A 23,280-nucleotide genomic window follows, 5' to 3' on the forward strand; every position below is an offset into this window, starting at 1 on the left:
CCCAGAAAACAAACAGGACTGGATCAAAAGTTTGCTGCGTCTGCAAAATACAGTTCAAAATTAAAACCACACTGGACAAATTCATGTCTTCAGGGATCTCCAACCACCCAGGTTTTTGTTCCAACCAGCAAGTAATTGTTTTTATTAAAATCCATTGGTTTCCATTGTAGATAAAATTCTCCTGTGCCCTAGACCAGTTGTTCTCAACCTTTTTTCATTTGTGGATCCCTAAAAAATTTCAAATGGAGGTGCAGACCCCTTTGGAAATCTGTTGTTTGTATATATAGTTGAATTTTGTTCAGTCAGTTTTCAGTCTAAATCTTGTGGACCCCTTAGACATAATCCATGGACCCTCAGGGGGCTACGGACCATAGGTTGATAACCGCTGCCCTAGACTTTAGTATGAATTAGGCCATTTAAGTATTTCTTGTGCAATATTTAGCAGTTTACATTTTAAAACAAACTATTAAGCGCTGGTTGGATTAAAAACCTGGACTATTGGATGTCGCCAAGGACCAAAGATGAGAGTCCCTGTCTTAAGCAGTGACGAAACGCGCCACCTGGAAAGTCTCACTCTTTGGCCTTGAATCTCACTCTTTGGGGCTGTAAATCTTACTCTTAAGGACAGCCAACCCTTGGCATCTCTGTTATATCTGCTTGATGACATGCCTGAACCACAGTGCCAAGTTGCTAAAGCCCTGAGGAGTCTCCATATCCTAGTGTCCCAGGAAACAGCATATCTCTCCAGACACATGACCCTCTGTTATTGTATAGTTATATGCAGATCTGCAGTTCCAGCAGCTGTCTGGTCTTGTAAAGGACACAGATGATTCTTGTGGTTTCCAAACAGGCATCTTGCACGCTGACTCTCATTTGCCTAAATTGCAATTTATTTTATTTATTTGCTATGCTATTCCTTTACAGAACAGGCTGCAAACCATTCCTTTCCATACTGTTGCAGGCTTTGTTTCATCTCTTCCAAAGTGAGACCTACCTGAGTAAGCAAATCAAGTGATCATTCTTTCTAATGTGCAGCTGTCGGTAAGCAGGCTCTTCATGGCTTTACAGATCCCCAGAAAAACTGTCATGCAAGGCTTCGGCCTGAAACCCATGTTCCTGTCATTTTCACTGAATTCATCATGTGCTCCAGAAATGTTGTTCCTTCTAGCGGATTTCACAAAGGTGTCATTTGCATTTGTGAAATAATTTAGGAGGAGGAACCCTTTCTGGGTGCAGCATTACATACTGCAACTGAAGTTTGTTCTTGGAGCCTAAGAGCCTCCTAAAATGTCAGGTAAATCCTTAATCGTTTTTCATTCTGGTTTTGGGGTGGCAGTTAAGTCTTTCAACACTCTGTGAGTTTCCCAAGCAGCAAAATTCAGTAGTGAAGAAATACTGCTGAAGGCAATCCACACAGGCCTGAAAACTCGCCTTTTGTTTTCTCTACAATAAAAGTCCTGCACTGCGCTAAGCACAGCCTAATTGGAAATCCTTTCTCCAGTCCTCCCTACGTCTCTTCTTTGTTGACAAACATTCCTCTTTTTATACTGAATAATCTGAAAGCAGCCATTGGATTTCGTTCAGTGTGTCTTAAAACACAGAAGAAAGGTTCCAAGGGGTAAGAGATCAAAGCTGCAGCCTTGCTGTAAGACAGCAATCTTCTGTAGAAGCTCTCAAAGCTACTTTGTCACCAAGCAAATTAATTCAATACAAGTGCAAAATTGAACATGAGTTGTTGTATCAGGATATCTCTTACTCTTTCCAGTTAAACTGAAGAGCTGCACAGAAACTCAGTTGGACTCCTTTAGCCCACGTGCATACTTTGTGAAGGAAATTAACCCTGTAGTTAATGGACTAAAATATAGCACTGTTCAAAGGGTATATTTAACCTGTAACAACCAAAGCGGATACCCCTAGTAACTTCTAGTAAAATAACAATTAGAAGACAAAATAGTGGAATAACTATTAAGTGAAAACAAGACGTTTAAACTTCGAGAGCTCATGGAACGATGGGTTTACACTGTATAAACACTGCAAGGCAAACTTGATTGCTTTTTCTGGTCGATCTGCAAAACTAGAAGTTGAGGGAAATGCAGCAGATGTGTTGTACTTGGATTTTAGGAAAGCATTTGGTATATTTTCATAATTCAAATTGGCTATGATGCAAACACTGGCACATGTATTGATACTAACTGAAGGATTGTAAACACAGGACAAAGATAAACGGCAAAATGTGGAGTCAGGAGGTGGAATCTAGAGGAATCTAGAGGACCACAGAATACTCTCGCAGGGAAATAATGGAACTCCCTTTGTCTGGGACATTTAAAACTAAATGTGGCAAAACACTAGTAACTGCAGTAGGAAACTATGATTATCGGGGAGATGGACTTGATTACTTCATAGGTTATTTCTGTCTCTGACTTCTATGATGCTGCTTTCAAGAATATTGCATGTGTGTTTGTGTATCTATATAAGTTGTGTTATTTCTCAAGGGAAGACAAAGCATATTGTAACCAAACAGTCATTTGTAACTTTGGGGAGGATGAAATCCCAGCCAAGCAATGCCCAGGTCTCTTGCTATGTAGAGTATACTGTTTACAACTTAAAGGAGATAGCAGTGGGAACTGGAATGATGGTCTCATTAAAGAGGAAATATTTAAAACTTTGCATTTTGGTCAGGTTTATGTCTAACCAATTAGCCACCTGGCATAATGTCTACATTCCTTTTCTTTGGCACCCAAACACGTAAATGACTTCCCTTTGTACGCCTCACCTGGTGAGAAATGACTCCTCTTGGAATACTGGCAACAGGGCCTCAAGTGGAATAGTTGCAGAAGCTTGTATGGACCATTCCTAGCTGTGCAAAATCTAGTTGTCTAAACCATTCTGCCACAGAGGCCTAAATATTTAGCACTGGGGGGGTTATGTAACTAACATTGGCTAATTTAAACTGTCTTCTCAAAAATTGAAATTTTTTTTGTCTAATGAGAACTGACCTGGTGAAAAATGTACTGGCTAGAAGGTCAACACAGTTCAATTCAGGATAAGCTGTACATGGTAATTAGGGACTTATTACATAGTTAGCGCCCCGTATCCATATCAGCTATGCACAGCCTATTGCAGGGCAAAAGCCTTCTAGGCAATACTCCTGTCAAAATTTTGGGCCCTGTTTGCAGCCCTTATTGTGAACAATGAGAATTTTACATGAGGAGTGATTGCGAAATAAGGCCCTCTCTCCATCAGTATAGATGTATGTGTGTGTGTTACATAGGCGTATGTATGTAACATCTATCTTTGCGCACATTCTCCTTTGTCACAGAGTTTACAGAATTAAGATACTGCATTGTTATCCCTATGCAAGTTGAACTGAGACAACTGAATTGGCTGGACTGTTTCTAAGCCTGCAGGATCTAATGAAATTTTGTCTTTCTTCTACCCATTTTTTTTCTTTTCTTTTTTCAGAATAAGTCGTCTGTTTAATGGCACAGAGCCTATTGTCTTGGACAGTTTAAAACAACATTATTTCATTGATCGAGATGGTGAAATTTTCAGATACATATTAAGTTTCCTAAGGACATCTAAACTGCTACTCCCAGATGACTTTAAGGTAAGTGAGGCCATGTCTACAATCTATTTTTTTCCCCATTCTGTCATTTATTTTGGTGTAGGTTTGTTTGTGTGTTTGACCTAAACACAGTTAACTATATGTTGATGTTTATTGTTAAAGTTTTTAGTAGTTGTGTATTACATTGGGGACGCTATGATTTAATAAATAGACCCGTGGTTGTCATGGATACCATACAAAGTTAAATGATGAAGCTCAAGGCTAAATCAGTTTTTCTAAACTAATTTTATTTTCTCACATTTTTAGCTTATTTATCAGGGCATAACAACAATTAAGAAGCGGCAGCAGCAAGAGCTGACATTTACCACAGTTTAATGTTCAGCACCTTAAAGAAATGTTTCATATTTGATAGTTATTGCAATTTGAGTTGTATAAAGTAAAATTGGTGATTTAAAAACCCCTCATAATCTTAAATAAACCCATGAGGATTTCTGTTAGACATAACTCGTTAAGACATTTTGCTTTCAAGGAGAGATCCCTAACACAGATTGTGAAAGATGAAGTGCTCTCAGGAGAATGCAATTTTTTGAAGGGATTCTATGGAGTAATATATTTTGACTGTTTGGTTGTAGATGATGACAACTTGGCTAATTCTCAATGGTTGAGTGGTGAGACTTAATCTCCTCCTAGGTGATTTATTTATATTTGGATTTACAAAAACGAATGCCTTGATATATCCAGGCATGTGTCCAAAAATTAAAAGACAACAGGATCCAAAAGGTAGTGCAGCAGGTCACTGACACCACGATTAAATAAGAATATATCCCCATTTGGAGTTGGCAGACATGCCTCTGGAAAGGGGAATGCTCCTAGATTTTCAATACAATTTCAGCTTTCATGTATAATTAGATAGGGCACATAATTTGGTCATGATGGAGTCATTCCTCAGATGGGAATCATCACTAGTTTTGAATGGGGAGTATAACCATTCCCTCAACCTAAACCAAATCTCAGCCATTGCTGTGCAAATAAGGTATTTTTGTTTTTTATATAGCAAGAATAATCTTACATGGCCCCGGCTCCAAGGAAGTTACTGTCTAAATTGGCCAGACATCAGGGTGCAGACACATAATATATGATGAGAATGGAGACTGGAAGATCTGGTCTCAAAGCAGTGGCAAGGTTTTGGCTGTCGTAGATTATTTGTTGAAGGGCTTTGCACAAGAAATGTGGTCTTCGCACTCTGTATGCAGAGAAGGTTGTGCAAAAGAGGTGGATTGTCTGAGTGTAGAGAAGTGTGGAAAAGAGGGAGAAGACTATAAATGGAGTAGTTGGGGTGGAAGAGCAGAAAGGCTGACGGGGAAAATGAGAGAGGAGATGCAGATAGGAGTGGAATTGGGCCAGGACCATAAAGCTAAGGGCTGCAAGCACTTTGTGGATGATGAGAAGGAGCCAGTGAAGGGATCTGAGTAGAAAAGGGTCATAGTACATATGGCAGGAGAGAGAGATGATTTTAGCAGCATATTTTGGATAGAGTGGTGGGAGCCAGCCAAGGAGAACTGGGAGGAGGAGACTGCAGTAATTGGGAGAGAGGATCAAGGCATTGTCAAGGGTTTGGGAGGATGGATTTTAGAGATGCTGTACAACAAGAACCAAGGGGATGTGAGAATGTGTATACTCAAAGTGTATGCCAGCCTCAAAGAGGCTATGGCAAGGCTGGAATTAGAACTCAGGCGTTCCTAGCCCCAAAGACCATGCTCAGTCCACTGTTCCATGCTGCCTTCTTGGATGGGGTTAATTGTATTTTTAATTTATTCCTCCCTGAGATAGCTCTAGAGTAGACCCCAGGGTAATGAAGGCTCAGAAAAGCAAAGTGTTGCTAGGTAGGGAGTAACTCAACAAAAAATGCAAAGAATAATGCATTGCAAAGCTATGCACTGTAAAACTGCACTGTAAACAGTTTTGACTTCGGAGAAATCTTGTAATTTTGCCAGTGTGATTAAAGTAATAGAAGAAAACAATCAAAGGCTGCAAATGGAATCTTTTGGTGTTTCTAAATGCAAAACATTATTTAAGGTATAAAACCTTACAGGTTTTCCAGTGAGACTTGCATTAAATGTTTTTTATGTCAAACAAAGCGTTATCAAGTGTTTTGAATATTTATTAGTTTTTTTACCCCTTTAATTTAATCAAGTCGTTTAGTAGCCTCAAGGTTAAGCCAAGTTGCTTTTCAACTTGAATTGCTACTCAGATTGTTATTTTGGAAAATTTGGAATGTTAGTACCGCACCAGTGTTTTTGTGTTTTCTATTTAAGTGTTGTTTTCAGACGAAGTTAACACTGAAATGCAGAGAAAGTGGAGTATGTGTTCCTAGGCTAGTGATTCTTTATTGTCAAGTCTGACTGGTGTGTTTACGATGAATATTAACTACAGTTCCAATTACTAATAAGGCAAGACTTGAAAGTATTCTGCATCTTACAGGTCTCCCTCCTGAGACCAACATTCCTAACAGATTATACAGTGTTCATGGTTTTGTGGATTCTAAGCAGTGTACAAAGTGATGCTTTAGACATTTTGAAATTATTATGAATTGCTGGGCTTGATTTTCCCTTGCATCCAAGCTCTGCTTAGCAAAGGGGATGGAGGGCAGGCAGGGAACTGGTTAAAGATCCCTGATTCTGCACCAGCGCAGCCTCAGGGAGTCAGAGCTGCTAGGGGCTGCTCTCACTTAAGCCACTGGCCTAAGGTCCATAATGCTATGTCTACACTGCAATTGAAAACCTGCAGCTGGTGCGTGCCAGCTGATTCAGGCTCGCAGGGCTCGGGCTAAGGGGACGCTTAATTGCAGTATAGATGTTTGGATTCAGGCTGGCACATGGGCTCTAAGGCCCTGTGAGGTGGAAAGGTCCCAGAGCTTGAGCCTGAATGTCTACACTGCAGTTAAACAGCCTCTTAGCCTGAGCCCCACAAGGCTGAGTCAGCTGGCACAGGCCAGCAGTGGGTTTTTAATTGCAGTGTAGACATACCTCCTCTGGTATGCTCTCTATGTCAGGGAGGAGTGGCTGGATTTATGCCACCAGAAGGATCCCCTCCTCCAGGGGAATTTTCTCCTGGCCAGTTGCAACCAGAATTTAGCCCCTTTGTACTGCTCAGGGCCTGTTATTTATACCCCAACCAGAAATGGGGCCCATTGTGCCAGGGACTGTACATAACCCTTCTGCGTGTATGTCCTGCCCAAAGAACTTACTCTCTGAATAGACAAGACTAGCAAAGTGTGGGGAGAGGAGGAAGTGTTCTTATTTCTATTGAACAGGAGGAGCAGAGGCACAAAAAGCTAAAGATGTACCCAGGAACTCTGGGGTAGAGCCTAGATGGAACCCAGATTGCCTGGAAGCAAGGGTGGCACTGTAACCACAAGGCCAACCTTCCCTTTGCCTTGATAGAGCCTTAAAATTAGTGTGGCCAAGTCTAAACGTTGTTTGATATCAACTTAACCTTAATTAATTACCCATGCTAGCAATATGCAGTTGAGCATGGAACTGGGAGGGAACTCATTCAGTGACCAGAGATTCATCGTGCTGCCAGTGGAGCCGAAAACGGTTGAGGACAGAAGGCAGTAGGCTACCCCCCTCCAAACAAACACAAGCAAATACAGTCCCCAGGGACATCGCCATTTCAGACTGTGCAGAAGAACAGGTGATACAAAAATAAAGATCATCCCTAGCCAGCCGTAAGGGAAGCAAATCAGGCCCTTAGAAGTGTCTTACAGTCTCTGGCAGCCAGCTCTTTACTCACCGTGAATAGAGATTTATTCCACTAGTAATCCCACTGACTCACTGGGGGTAGAACCGAGCCGTGAATTGCCCACCCCCAGTGAGATATAACCGTCAAATCGAAGAGGTGACCATGACCTTTAGCAAACGTGAAATCTGCAACAGATTATCCAGAACACTTTTCTACTAGATCACGAGCAGAAAGATAAAGTGTTTTGTAGAAAGGCGGACCGCTGTCTGTTAAGAAGACTTGTCAATCATTCTCTCCAGCTCTAAACATTGTCCTGGGTACCAAGGAATGGCCAGTGTGTGTGCGTGGCCCACTGTTCATAGGTTTCCTGTTTCAACTGATCTAACAGACTGTACCATCACTTGGTAGAAACAAAGGTGAGGAGCTGTGATTCCAGAGGGGATTGATACAGCAGACCTACCAATAACCAGCCAGGACTGAGAGGTCTGAAGCTGCAGTTCCCTGAAAGAGAGGAAAATCACACGCACACAAACACACTTGCTGAACGGCCCCTTATATTGTTTCTCATTAGCCCCCCGCCCAGAACTGTGAGATGGCGGAGTTTTCTCACAAACCTTCCAGTAGTGGGAGCCAAAACAGCCTTCCTCCTCTGCCGAGACCATCATCAGTGTCCATCAGAGTAGCAGCTGATAGGAGGCATGCTCAGAGTGGTTTCGTTCAGCCCCAGGGCCGGATTTAGGGGCAGACGACCGCCTGAGGTGCCAGGCTTGGGGGGCAGTGGGCTGTTTTTGTTGTTAGCGACAAAAGGGAAAATAGAATGTTTGAGGTTATATGTTCTAAGTATTCCATATGTGGATTCATTTTTCACTAACATCCGAGAATGTTCTGGACCTTTGTAGAATCTCATGGAATCTTCCAGACTTTCTGAGAAAGACATTTTCCTTGAACCTCCTAGAACATTGTCAGCCATGCCCTTGCAGGTATATAAGAGGGAGGGCATTGCCAGTCAGTTGTATATGACAGGGATAAATCATGCATGCAAATTCTGCATTGAAGTCGTGAAATGGGCTACAAATAGAATAAAAAATATAAGATATTCATTTAACGAATGGAGGGGGGGGCACCAGTTGGTCTAGGGCCGGCCCTGTTGAGCACATTTCCTCTGTCTTCAGACATTAAGGGCCATATATGACCAAAAGCATAGTGCTGGAGTCAGGGCTGTGCACTGGGTATCACAGGAAGATGGAGAGATGGAAATCCTCTCTGGCAGGGCCTGGAGACGATGTTAGACAATATGGTCAATCACCCTGTCCCTTTCTCAGGGAGGACAAAATCCACATTGTGGGCCCATGGGAGGGTGGTGGGGGCAGAAAGGACTTTAGATCTGATTTCTGTGCAGGGACTGTGTTTGGAACCCTGCCCTGCTGCCCAGCAGGACCTCACTGGTTCTACTGCCAGAGCCTCCCTGGAGGTGGGCAGCAGATTTGTTCCTAAGAGCATACACTGCCCTTTGCTTAGCAACAAGATAAATTTGCAGCAGCCTGTGGTCTCTTCTGAGCCTGGGTTTCTGTGTGGCAGTTGAGCCTGTGCCATTATGGTAGCCAAAAATAATAATAATAATAACTTTAGCTAGTGTTGTTTGTGTAGAATGCTCCTGCTTTTGGGTGTGCCTCAGACTAGATTCATATATTCTAAGGCCAGAAGGGACCAATGTGATAATCTAGTCTGACCTCCTGTATAACACAAGCCATAGAAGTGCCCCCAAATAATTGCTAGAAATAACCCTTTAGAAAAACATCCACTCTTGATTTAAAACTTGTCAGCAATGGAGAGTCCACCAGTTAGTGAGTTGTTCCAATAGCTAATTACCCTCACTGTTAAAAATGGACACCTTATTTCCAGTCTGATACAAATACACATTTATGAATGATGGGGCCCCTTTAACAATTTCCTGCTTATCTCGTGATATGGTGACTGGCAAGATAAACTGAGATTTTTCTTGTAATCTCTGTGGGACTTCACTGTTGGGTGTTGTACTAATGCAGTCTGGGCCAGCTTCTCCCCCATCTTGCACTGTGTGTCAACAGTTGTCCCTAGACAAGCGCAGCTCTGAAGAGTAGCATTTTACAGCCACTTTGCAAAGGTAAATGACTTCATGGGTGCCAGACAGTGAAGAATCAGGTCTTGGTGCCTGCAATTGTGAATTTCTTTGTTGAGAGTCCCTTCCTCCACCCCATCAATCCCCCAAAATTATTAAAATTCCTTAGTGATGGTAAGTTGACCAGAAAATTTGCCGACCACAGACACGGTATCAAGTATTAAACAGTCGCCAGGTTTTAAGTTACAGGAGCGAGACCAAATGCAAAATCTATATTTGTTCCAGTTTTTGGACCAGCGCATGCTGGTGATGAATAGGTGAAGCAGTATGAAGCAGAAACTTGCATTGCTGCTGTGGTGTGAATTAATAGAGGACTTCACTCTCATGCGCTGTCAGTCATTAAATTCTCAGTTTAAAAATATGACTTTTATTGAACTTATCTTTTTTGCAAAATGACAGGCAAAAACACTCCCTTCACTGCCACTTACGGAATCCGAGGCAGATAAATGGTGCCATGTAATATTCCAGTCTGAGTTGGTAGTTGAAGGAGGAAATGATTTCCTGTTTTTGTTGTTGTTGTTGCTTTAAAAAAATTTTGAATTGGTGCAAAAAACAGAAAGTTGAAACTGGTGTGTGCACACATGTATGTGTGTGTGTGTGTGTGTGTGCACTTTTATAAATCAAACTAACTTTTGTTTTTAACAGCTCAGGTTGTGTGTGCAATTTGTAGTGTGGGCTGATCACTCTGGGTACAAAAATGAAGGAGTTATTTGAGTCTGAACACTGGTTCCTGGCTTAACACAACTTTTCTTTTTTCTTTTTTGGCTGATCACAGAAAACTGGAGGATTGAAACTATATCTTGGTTTTTTTTGTCTTTATTAAGCAGCAAATAGTTAGAACAAATGGTGAGTTAGCAAGTGGTTACTAAAGACTTAAATATAATGCCATGGGCTAACAGATGGCTCTAGGAGGAGATAGCAGGATCCCAGAGTTTGTTTGCTCTGTAATGTTACTATATCCCTGGAGGTTGGAGCTGGGGACTGTTGCACTTCTGGATATTATGGGCCTGATCCAAAATCTGTAGCTGTGGAAAGACTCCCATTCAATTCAGTGAGCTTTGTATCGGCCTTAGCTGAGTGAGAGACCTACATTCGCTTTAAGAATGAAGGAGAGACTTACACAGTTCTATAGCCTTGCTGTTTTTGATAATGAAGCTCATGTTGGGTTTTCATCTTTTGGATGTTATTACAGGCTAACATGCAAACATAAACCCCTGCTTTGCCCTCATAAATAGTATATTCTTTCATGATGAACATGTGCAAAAATAAACCTAGAGCTAGATTCAGGAGCAATTGAAGTAAATGGGAGACCAGGGCCCTGTGTACATATGTGAAATACTTGCATTGGCCTCGCGGACAGAGCTGTTACAAGCTCCCATGTAAACAAGACTTCAGATGTTTTACATGCAGATTATTAGTCCCTGTAGATTTAGCCTAATCCCTTGTGCATTTTAATTTAATGTTCAGGGAATTCTGCAAATGTGGAGGGAGAAATGAGAATGGCTCTGAAATGGGTATTTGCTTCTGAATAAAATAATTCATCATCCAGGTTCATTTCAGGAATGTATCACAATGGAATGGAGTCCAAGCAGTGATGCATAATAAGGATTACAGTGTATGGAAGTAAGGCTCTTACTTTACCCCAGATCAGGTCATCCTCTACTGCTCCTACCATATACCCATGCATGAATCTGATGTTCTTTGAAGCACTTCTTGGCTAACACTGATGTGGTGCCATGTCTGCCAGCACACATCTCCTTTTTCTTTAGTCTCCCTTAGGATCCATTCCCGCAAGGTGATGAACATCTTCAACTGCCATGGAGGATGCTGGGGACTGGAGTGATTCAGTCCCTAGGAGGAGGCCCCCTCAGCACTTTGAAGGCTCACTGCTTTGCATAGGAACTGTGATGGTTCCATTCACTTCAGTTTTCTGCCCCGATAGTGGCCTATGCCTGATGCTATGAAAGAAGGAAAAGCAAACTCACCCCCACAATTCATTTAGCATGCTCCCCAACCCCGGCAAGCTTCTGCCAGAAGCCAGGGATTGGAGATACACTAGCACACTTAGGAGATTACAAGGGTAACTGTTAAGTTGCCTATCCATATATCTGTAGGCCTCCATCAAAGGCAGCTGCGTTGCAGTTCCAAATTTGGCCCTAACAGTCAAATCTTTTATGGACATTGCTAAACTCTTTGCTTGAGTGATACCTTGGGGAAGTGGATTGTACAGGTGGATTACATGCTGTTACAAAGTAGCATCTTGTGTTCCTTGTACATTTGTTGGCTTTTGATTCTACCATTAGTTCCTTTTATCCTGTGTTACGGATCCATGGAAGGCACCAAATGTACTAATTTTTGTTGTATATCCCTTTATTTTGCATCCTCAAATTCTTCTCCTTTCTAGCCCAGTAGTTTCAGTCTCATGATTATTCATACCCCTCCCATGCTTCTAGGCAGAGAGTATTTTCTGGTGGTCAGAGCAAAGGACTCCAGGGTTTTATTTCCATATGTTGGCTGACTGTAGGCTGAAGAAGCCATTTATCCACCGTTCTGCAGCATATCCATTTGAAAACGTGTATAATACTTACATGGGGCTGTTCTGAGGGTTAGTTAATGATGATTCTTCACATGAAAGGTGCTAAAGTCCAAGAGTTGTTTATTATTATTTTTGTCACCCTCTCTCAATCTTTTCTGTTTTTCCCTTTCCAAACTGAATGTAGAATTTGAGATGGGGATGCACAAGCCCCACCCCTCGCTGACTCCCAGAACTGTCTTATGCTCTGGGGAGGGATTCTGGCTGGCATCTGAAACTGTGTTGGCACCCCTGCTTGCCCAGGGATTGGGGGCTGCCTTTCCCTCAGCATGCACTAGTGCCCTTAGTCTGGGATGGAGAAAGCCGTCGGAAATGTTTGCTGAAAAGAAGTTCGTGAGCACGTGCCGAAATCACCTCTCTCAATTAACTGAGCTGTTTTAATGACCCAAGGGAACAAATCATATGATGGACAAATGGCTGGTAAAAAGTATTTGTTTAAAAGATGGCGAAGTGACCAGAGTACACATGAGCTTGCAGCCACGCATGTGCTTATTGCATTATTGGAACTTACCAGGTCTCAAACTACGTTTTAAACATATTTTTGTATTTTTAAGAAAATGGCTGCTGGGCCATTTCCTTGTTATGCTGCAGATTTAGCCTGCAGGGAGTTTTCACAGCTGAGTTTAAAACCACTAAAACTGAGAGTTTAAAATGAAAACCTGGCAGGCTTATCTCTCCATGGTAGCACTTGTATGAGCTGCAACAACAAAGTTTAATACGTATCATTTCAGGAGTTGTGCAAAGAGTAAAGAATAAGGCTCTGTCTCTCTCCTCTGACATCAGCAGGCCTTGCTTATTGCAACCAGTTATTTTGATTGCTTAATCCAAAAGAAAAGCCTTTTGACATTGAGCTTGTGGGATAATAAACATGAAAGAATGATTCAGAGCAATGGGAAGTTCACAGTCTGTTCAAGACGATTTAAAACTCTAATACAGTATGGCTTCCTTTGTAGGTATTACGTAGTAAAAGAGTAAGACAGTTTGGATACCTGTTGACTTTACGCTATTGCTGACAATATATAAGCCTAAGTAGGTCACAGGGGAACAATATTCATTTTACAAAGAGAACCGTAAGCATTTCTTCTGTCTCCTCTTTTTTTCTTTTTATAGGACTTTAATCTTTTATATGAAGAAGCAAAGTATTACCAGCTGCAGCCAATGATTAAGGAACTTGAGCGATGGAAACAAGAGAAAGAACAAAGGAAACATTTCCAGCCTTGCGATTGCCTGGTCGTAAGAGTGACTCCAGATCTCGGGGAAAGGATTGCACTGAGTGGGGAGAAAGCTTTAATAGAAGAGATCTTCCCTGAGACTGGGGATGTCATGTGCAACTCTGTAAATGCAGGTTGGAACCAAGATCCAACCCATGTTATTAGGTTTCCTTTGAATGGATACTGCCGGTTGAATTCAGTGCAGGTAATGGCCTTTCAAGCAATGCTGTCTCATGTTGTAACTTTTTTTATTTCATGTTCAGTTATATGCAGATTATTTGCTTCTGCTCAATTACCTATTTTTTTGCCCAGTGAGATCACAGTCTTTCAGGTTTTCCTAAGTCTAAGCAGAAAAATAGATTTAGATTTTGTGTATGTTAGTGCCATGCTGGTCTCATAATAGTGTTATACTGATAAATGCTAATTTTTTCATCAATGTATAGCCCACAGCATTTTTTCCCTCCAAAGTGCCCCTGGGAAGAAAGAGAGAGTTCCAAAAACTACAAAAAAAAAATCTCCATGCCATTTTATAGAAAATGCAACAATGTGTAAATGCATAATTTATGTCTCACTCATAATTAAATGATGGTGCCTGCGGGATGGACTTAAAAAAATTGATCTCTGCACTTTTTTTTTTCCAAAAGGATGTTCTTTAAAAATTGCCCAGAGTATTTTAAACAAAATGTATTTCATTTTCTACTCAGAGTTTTGACATTAGGATTAAAATTAAATATATGAAACAAAGAATGATAACTGGACTGATAGGTGGATGGAAGTGGGAATAAATACGTTGCTGGTCTTTGGGCAGTTGTCTTGGGGGCTGCAACTGATCCGTCATAGGGAATGACACATACAACTGTGGGCAAAGCTGCAGAAGTTTGTAGTAGTCCTTGTGCCGAGTGGAAAGAACAGTGCTGATCATGCTGTTAACACAGACATTAATTAGTCAAGGCAAAATAAAGTTCTCTTATTTTGGATTTATATCTTTAAAATATTTTGCAAGGAGGATGTCTGTCTTCGGTGATTTTTATTATGAGAAATGAAGCCTTCAACCTCTGGGTGATCGGTTCCAAAGTTATTAACATCTATAGCTGTTCTGTTAGCGGGACTGTGGGAAAGACTTTGAGGTCTGGGGCCATTTCCTAGTGGACATTCACAAAACACCTGGTTCTCTAAGCAATGTGATGAGAAAGGCCAGGGAGGAATGGGCATCCAGACTTTACAGAGCTCTAGCCTAGCCTCCTCGAGGTGGGCCCTTCACATGAGAGGAGTGGGATATAAGCGGGGCAGCGGAAAAGTTTGCACTGCCACCACTGAACCTGGTCTGTGACTAAACCAGGCTACCAATCCACAACATTTTCTGAGCACTAAATATGCTGAAAACATTCCGACATGTAATAACGTATGCAGATTTGCTTTAATGATCTGTATTTTACATCAGTACGTTTCCTCTTTAATTAAAGTTACTATAACAACATTCCTTGATGCGTTCTGCATTAAACCTGTCTGAAAAACAAATCTGTTGGCAAATTTTGGTTTCACACTAAACACTCCCAAATGTTTCATTCAGCTCAGCTGATGAACTCAGTGCCCTTGGCTAGTTTTGCACAGGTGTAAGTCCGTTTTCTGTCTGAGTGAGGTTTAAACTGGGTTGGGTCACATTCTGACCAAACAAAATGGAGTCCCCAGAGGTGGGTCAAAGGCAGGGCCATTTGCTGGTGACATAGCATTTTAACAAGTTTTCTGCATCACTGGGGAAAGGGGGTATCTGCAGTCTAGAATACCCCCTAGATAGGTTGCGTGAAACTCTTTTAGTGCACCTGGTGTATGTGCCATGGTTAGGTGCATTAAAGAAACTGAACAATAAAACAATGAAGGGTCATGACAAACCCAAGAGTGCACTGTAAGCACAAACACTTGGGAGAGGTCTGAAGGCATTTGTTTTGGTAGGCTATTTGCGGAGAGTGGTGGCACATAGAAAAGCAAAAAGTAACTTGATCATACCGCATGTTCTTTAATGGGACGCTTGTTTTCAGTATTAGTTCATTCCAGTACCCCACATTCCTGGTTGACCTATAGCATTTATTATTGCAACTTGTACAAATTCTTTCATGAAATGATGTTTCATATCAAGGACTCATATGAAACTGTACATGTAAAACAAATAATGTCAACATGTTAGTGGATTATGGCCAAAAATAATAGCAGCCCTCAATTTAAAATTCCCATTTGTATCTGCATTTAGAATATAAAGTTTTTTCCTATAATTTAAGTTATTTTTTTAATCTTCTGACAACAGGACTTAGTGAAATATATGAATATACTTCAGAGAAAATGCTGTGAAAATTGTGTATGTTGAACATTTCAGTACTTTATAATTAAGACCATATTTGTTAATATCACTCTGCAAAATTTAAATGAAATGCATTAAGGTATCATATTTCTGTTTGGAGACCTTCCCAACAAAATAATAGCTCATGTCTCTGCGTGTTTAGAGTGCCTGGCAGAGAGACAATATTAAATCCTAACGTAATTGCACTATTTCATATTGATTATGGGAAATCACAGCTGAGATTCATTTACTTTTTGGCATACTGTCTTTGGAGACTTAAAGAAAAGTAGCTCAGATTTTATTCTATAGATATGTTCATCTATTTGCCATCTTACTTTTTAAAGCAGTATAACATATACTTAGGGCCAAGTTTGCAAAATATGGTTTCCACTTATCCACGTGCAAGAGCACTCTCAGCCTCCTGTGTGCACTAGGAACTGCATGCACGCACAGATATTGTAGACATGCAGTGGAGGTAGCATTCTGTAGAGTTTGCTCGTAGCATTAAGTATAACCTAATGCAAGATGCAGTTAAAATAGTACAATATTTAAACATCGCAGCATTGTTACAGGATTTGACCCATTTTGCTTCTTGCTCAGAAAATTGATGATACGTGCATTTTTAACACAAGGCTACAGCCTGCAGTCTAGTCCTCCAAGCACACAGGCAGCACAAATGTTATGACTTTGTCCTATGTGCAGTATTTTAAAGCTGTAATGTCTGTCTGGTTTGTGTGTTTTTATATAGCTGGCTCAGTAAAGAAGAGCCTTATGCTAACATGCAGCTTGCCATACCTATGGACTAAGCCAACAGCATCTCAGCACTAGTTTTGTATTATAAGCAAATTGATTTTTTTAAAAATTTTGTAGTAAAGATATTGACATCCACGCCAACACTGAGCTTTGACCTATTGAGAGCACCTCTCTCATTCCAATTAAATGGAGACTCCCTATGTCATGCAGCACCTGCTGTAAGGGTGGACTGATTCTTGTCTCCACCTTGCCTAGGCTAAGTCTATTAAAAAATAAATCTCAGCCTGTGGCTTCCCCTACAACTCCTTGATACCTTGATCAGCGCTCCTGATCAAGTTACTGGCATCTCACTTCTGTCTTAGAAGGGGCAATGCTGACAAAATAGTACAATGCCCGGCGTTCCCTTCTTGCCTCTAGTCTGCTTGTATCCCAGCTCCCACCTCTCTTCATTTTTGAACAAAGAGGGAGGACTCTCATTTTTTTTATTATACTTTTACCCCAAATTCTCCCTCTTTCCTTTGACTTCTTGTCTGTTGTTTTCTTTTCAATTGCTGGGGTAGCTTTTCCTCCCTTCAGTTGTAATGGTTTCTTACATACATAAACTCTGTAAAAATCAGGGCAAAAGTCAGTGAGATTTGGCAGATGTAACTTTATTAGAACACAAATCACTTTGTTCCAGGGCCAGGCGGAGCTCCCAGGGCAAACTGATTCAGAGCAGACTCCATGACTCAGGCAATGCTGTGCTAGAATGAGTGTTTCCTTTTCTTTGCCAGTCTTCAGAAGCTAGGCTAGTGAGCACAAGGCTTTTGTTGGCTTCCAAAAACTCAACTATTTGAATTGCTGGTGGCTAATACTAGAGGCCTCAAAGGAAGGCCTACAGATGAACCAGCAGGGATATACTTCACTGAGTTTTCACATCATTGGCCAGTCAGATTCAGTGTTCTGCCTCTGGAGAAAGCAAGCAAAAGAAGCAACATCCTCAAGAATGCCCCTCGTTATTAGCATGGTTATGTGCGTGGGGGCCAGGGCAGAAGTCTGGCATGAGATTCCTTTTTATTCCCCCTTTTAGCGATCACTTCATGCCTTAAAGCATGAGATTTGATGGCACTTGTAGTATGCGAGCAAAAAAAAAATCCATCTAATATTGTCATTCATTACAAAGTTTAAAAAGAAATGGTTTCTCTTCTGTAGTGTAGATCCTATACAAACACAGTATGGGTTTTCTCCTCACCCAATATTATGTACTAACGTTATGCTAATTGCGTTGTTGGACAAAGTATCTAGTCAACTGAACAATTTTTAAAATAAGGCAACAACGTGGCCCGACAGTCCTCCTGGTAAATTATTTAATAGATCATGCCAGGACTTAGCTTTAACTAGCTAAATAATCAAGCTCAGTTTTTACTGCTGTGGACCCAAATGTCCTGGTTCTCTGACAAGATGATTTATATGATACCTATATTATGAGAGAGATGTACTCTAAGAATAGTACAATCTGCGCACCCTTGGTGACATTTATAGGTAGCAAAATAGGTAGGAACAGTGTTTCTTGTCTGTAAAGTAAGTATTGTGTCAGTTCATTTTAAACAAACTAAAGACACTATCCTTTCCAAGTTCTATGCTAACATTAGCATTTCCTCTGTGGGTCATTTCTATGGCTCTTTGGCTGCATAGTACTTGGCCTAAAGAATATTCATAGTGTAGCACTGCAAAGGTTTGGCTGGAAGAGTATTTGGATGCAGATTTCAAATATGGGTGTGCGGATTTCTTTTGCACTGTTATTCAAGAAATCTTACTGTGCACAGTGGGCTAAGTTATTCTTCCATTTACGCCCATGTTTCCCCCCTGAACTCAGTGGGGTATAGCAGAGGACAGAATCTTGTTCTGCTCAGACAATGGCAGTACATAGGCATTGCCTGGCCTATTTGGGAGACGCATGAGGAAACGGCCTTAAGTCCATTCTTCCCATACTGATATGTCATTGCTGATGCCTAAACAACTGCTGCTAAAGCACACTCTAGGCCTGTATGAAAAAGAGCGTTCACTGGATGTTCCTATCTCAAGTAGTATTAATCAATCTCCAGCCCTCCGAGCTGTACTTCAGCAGGAAAAGAACAGTGAAGGCGCCCTATGGCACTGGAGTGTGAACAATAAAAGTAAACGACAGGAGTGTGGCAGATGATTCTGTGCAATGTTACTGCTCTTGAAACCATGAATGGGATGGGGAGGCCAGAGTCAGGTGGACAGTTGAGCCCCCACCCAGAGCAAGTGAGTGAGGTTCTCTTTGATTGGTTTCAAACCCATGGCTGTTGAAGAAAAGCACATGAAACTAGCGTCCAAGCATGCCTGCTGCTGAAAAGCCTGTGTGCTCACCTAATATGTTGGGGAAATAGTTCATCAGCAGTTCATCCATGTGAAAACATAACCCCTGTCATCCAGCCAAGGGTGATCTGCAGTGTAAGTGCCCGTCATGCAAATTAAAGCTGCCTCTGGGCTGCTTTAACTCATGCATCCAAATTACCCCAAGTTTTCTTTTAAAAAAAAAAAATACGTGGAGAATACGATTAACCTGTTTGTTTGGGCCAGTTTGTTTTCTTATCCACCTGTCTCTGGCCTCCCCATCCCATTCATGGTTTCTGAAAGCAGCACTAAATTCTAGGAAGAGGAGAAGGAGTCTGTGTGATTGATGTTAGAGAGCCTTGGGAGGTGTCACTCAAAAGATACCATGATTCTTATTTGAGTTCGGGAAGGGCTCAAAATCTTTGCAGCCCTTTTTCCTTGACATTTTCCATATTAATAATGAATTATGGGCACTTGTTATTATGGCTTAAACCTAGTGCTATTTTCCTGTAAGAGAGAGCATCAATATTACTGCAGTCCAGTATTTTACTATATAATGTACTGAACTGCTCTGTTGAGTGCTTATTTGTTTGATTAATTTTTGTTTTCGACCAAGGTTTGCTTTAAGCGAGACTTTAATCACAGTGTAGTCATTTAAGAATAAGTTATAAAATTATAGCTGTATAATATTCATTCTATGAGATCTGGAATGACCAAATGCATCATTCAGATACACTGCTCCAGGATGCTTTCATCACATTCCCTAATACCTAAAATTGACTAAAATTAATCTGCACTCTTTTTCACATTGCAGGTGCTAGAAAGATTGTTTCAGAAGGGATTTAACATGGCAGCTTCGTGTGGTGGAGGGGTAGATTCCTCCCAGTTCAGTGAATATGTGCTGTGCCGTGAGGACAGAAGACCACAACCCACCCCAACAATCAGAATAAAGCAAGAACCCCTGGACTAGAACCAACCCTTCCTCCTTTGTAACCATAGAAGTGTTTAATAGTCCCTTATGTGAAACACTAAGGATTTGCAAAACAGTATTAGCAAACAAATTGTGATTTTATGTTGCCAATTAGTGATATTCGAAAACTACCTGTCACATAGCCAGCCATGAAACACATTTGAAAAACCCACCTGTTTGTTTTTCATGATGAACAACTGAGCATGCTCAGCGTACAAGGCTTTGTGGGAATGTACTTTCAACCGAACAGCTGTGATGTTGAAAAAGGCAAAGCTTCACAAAGTACTGACCCTTGATTGGGCTTCTGCAGAAAGACCAATTAAAGCAATTTGAATATGTCAGCTGGAAAACAACAGTTCTTTTGACAGCACCCCTTCCCGCCTCAGTGATATTCTAAGGCAACGAAACAGGGTCCACCAAAAGAAAGATGGTACCTTAAACACTGCACTGAGTATCTTCCCTGTCTGAATGCCACACTTCTCTCATATCAGATGTGTTTTACACCTCCATACGTTATGTTACATTTCTGTGATTGTAACTCATTTGTGCTAGCAAATGGCTTATTTTTATAAAACTTTACAACTGAAATAACTCTGCGTACAGAATATAAAATCAGAGAAGGACCAATTCATAGTCATCTGGTGCTCAGTACTTTAAGCACAATTGAGGACTAGTTGTTGGTAATATGTGCAAAAGTAGGGATTTTTTAGTAAGGCCATGTGACATCAAAAGGGCATAGCACAGGCCCCAAAAGTGGAGTTATAGTTCTTTTGAGATGCCAATTTTGTTTTCTTCTTTCTCTCAGAGTTTCAGTGTTTTGCATCATCAGTGGAGTGGTGGTTCTGCCAAGCATTTGCCAAAGCATCTGCCATTACCCTTTGTTATTCGTTTACTGAACATACTTAAAACCCACGTACAGGAGCAGGAGTTAACCATTTTGGACACCCCTTATTCTCCGTGGCCCTGGAATTTGTACAAACGATAATAAAGCCCCATACTTCTCTCTGTCTGACAGGAGCAGGCCAGGTTTTGTTTAGATATTTTTCATTCTATTAATTTTGAACTACCATTAAAATACTGATTTTATAGCTGCCCTGTATCTGTGTATTTTTCGCTTTAAAGAAGCCATTTGTCTGTAAGCGGTTATTGTTCCTTTAACAAATACAGTATCAATTCTTCTGACTTATGCAGTTTCCTTAACACAGGAGATAGCATTGTGTTTGCAGGTGCAAGTATATAAATAGCATTCTGCTAAATCCTGTTTACTGCTGTTTAGCATGATTGGGTCCTCAATAACTAATTCATGTGTTAATCGCAATTTAGGTTCTCCCACAATAATTTATAGAATACTGTTGTAGATGCTGAATTTTAATTAAAACTGTTTTTAGATGCGTAGCTATATAGAACAAGGGACAGAGTATTAAATAGCAATACTTGACAATTCTGTTTCTCTAATGCCATCTGATTACTTGGGCAGAAATTAGGACTTGGAGTTTAACACTACATTTTTCAAAAGTGCCGAGTGCCAGGTGCCCATGCTGGAGACTGAACATGGCTCTGATTTTTGGAAAATGCCCTCTGAAAAATCAGGCCTCTTCAAATTGCCCCAGATTGGGCACCCAAAATCACAAGTCACTCGTGAAAATCTTAGCCTACTGGCCTGCTGCCTTAGCAGAACAGTTGACGGTCATTTGGCCAAATCTGTCTAAAGATTTTTAAAGTTATTTTATTTCATGGTTTTATGCTTGCTTGACACACTACACAAAATTGCTAGGTACTGCCATATTTGAAAAGATGGCACTACGTTACCTTTCTATGTAAGATATCTGTAGAATTGTATATTATACATTTAATATTGTAAAAAAATTTAACGTATAATTGTCATGTATTTGTGTATACACATTTCTGATACACACCTTCATGCCATAAACATTTCTGTAAAGTAAAAGATCAAAACTGCAGCAAGTAGAATGAACACTCACTTTATCTCCCACACTCTTCAAGAGAGGTCAGAAGCTTGGGCTGTATTTCCTCTGACCTTTGACTGAGTTCAGCTTATTGTAGCCATCTCTTCAAAAACAATGTTTATTGGTTCTATAGATTTTAGTTCAACTTCTGTTCAAATTCTCCTTAAAGCATCAGTTTAGCTCCTAACTTTTACCATGTATATTCTGGTTTTGTGTTCATTTCCTGAGCAGGGTGATTCAGAGATAAGTGGAGGCTGAACCCTTATATGTCTGCGCATACTGTTCCATTCATTAACATTCAGCTGGGAGAGGAAAGCTCTTCTGTAGTTACGGTACATTCAGGCTTCAGGAGTATGGGCCAATCCTGCAGTCCTTACTCAGACTAAACTGCTGAAATCAACAGGAATTTTGGCCTTTGTCCAGGGTGGTATCAGTAGGAACTGATATTAAGCACCTCTTCCAAGGGGGTGAGGATTGTCAGCTCCAGTTGAAGTAAAATGGAAGTTGAAGTGCCCCTGTGCTCCTCTCAGGATCAAGCCCATGGATAGAATGCTTTAGATGTATGTAGAGAGCCATTAAGTATTTGTGGTTTTGTTTGTCTGTTTTTTTCAGTTTGGTGTTCACCGTATTTTTATAGCTCAATAAAGCAGCTATAGTACCAACAGCAGTTTGGTAAGGTGGCATCATAAAAGATTCCAGGCTGCTCCAACTAAGTTAAATGTGAACTTGAGATGGAAAGTTTGAGCCATGACATCACAGCATTAACTGCAAAAGGGCACTGGAGCAAGCAAGGCATATGGAAACAATCACTTCGTTTAGAGAAATATGCTTTTTTTTTTTAAAAGGAAAAGTTAAGCGAGGACATGTTCTTTTAGTTAGCGACTGCAGGTCACTGATTTAATGTTTATTACAGTTTCATTTGTATCTCTTTTACTTTTTTATATCCCTGTATTCTAAAGTAGCAATATCAGCAAAAACTGATGTGAATTTTTACTTCTGTCCTAAACCAGAGTAACACAACTTGATTAAGAACATTGCTCAGTGTCATGTAAAACAGTTTTTAAAATATCATCACGTCTAGTAAAACTGTGGTTTGCAGACAGCGAATGCTTTTCGTTTGAACGCCGAAAAGTAAACATACCTTGTTTTTTAATCTAATTTCACTGAACGTAATTGGTTGGAATCTTTGCTGAGCACTGAAACTGTGGTTTTGAAAACTTCAGTCTTCTCTAGCACTTTTACATGTACTGTTCTGTGCCACTGTGCTCCCAAGTCTGCCAGAAAAGTGAAAGGAAAATGTTATGTTGTGCTTATTGGACAAATCTTTAAGAAAGCAAATGTTGTGTGCATTCATTGACTGTATTTAATAGCATCAAGGTTTGTTGACAGTTTTATTAGATGTTTGACAAAGAATAAGAATCAGCACAACAGAACATTAAATACTCAGTTTAAGTATTTCTTTGTGGGTATTGTTAATATTTTAATGCAAAATGTTTTTGAACAGTGCTTAAAAACTACAAGACAATGTGAAACTGAAATTAATGTTTGATAAATTAATACTGTATGTCACTCAAATGTGTTACTTTAGTAAATTGTTTTATTTCTTTATAAAATAAGTACAAATAAGGAAGTATGTTTTCACACAAA

At 40.5% G+C, this 23,280-nt stretch overlaps 1 protein-coding gene across 10 annotated transcripts in view; it reads left to right on the plus strand.

Annotated features, from left to right (window-relative positions):
* KCTD15 (potassium channel tetramerization domain containing 15) overlaps positions 1 to 23,143 on the plus strand; it is a 53,159-nt gene extending 30,016 nt beyond the window's left edge. For all 10 annotated transcript variants that reach the window (XM_073307888.1, XM_073307884.1, XM_073307890.1 and 7 more), the window contains 3 exons: positions 3,463 to 3,607; positions 13,171 to 13,476; positions 19,511 to 23,143. In XM_073307888.1, the coding sequence (XP_073163989.1) occupies positions 3,463 to 3,607; positions 13,171 to 13,476; positions 19,511 to 19,666 (607 nt within the window). In that variant the 3' untranslated portion in view covers positions 19,667 to 23,143. The remainder of the gene's footprint in view (positions 1 to 3,462; positions 3,608 to 13,170; positions 13,477 to 19,510) is intronic.
* The last annotated feature ends 137 nt before the right edge of the window (positions 23,144 to 23,280 follow it).

The sequence above is a fragment of the Lepidochelys kempii genome, chromosome 12 (assembly GCF_965140265.1).
Source record: "Lepidochelys kempii isolate rLepKem1 chromosome 12, rLepKem1.hap2, whole genome shotgun sequence".
NCBI classification, from domain to species: Eukaryota; Metazoa; Chordata; order Testudines; family Cheloniidae; genus Lepidochelys; species Lepidochelys kempii.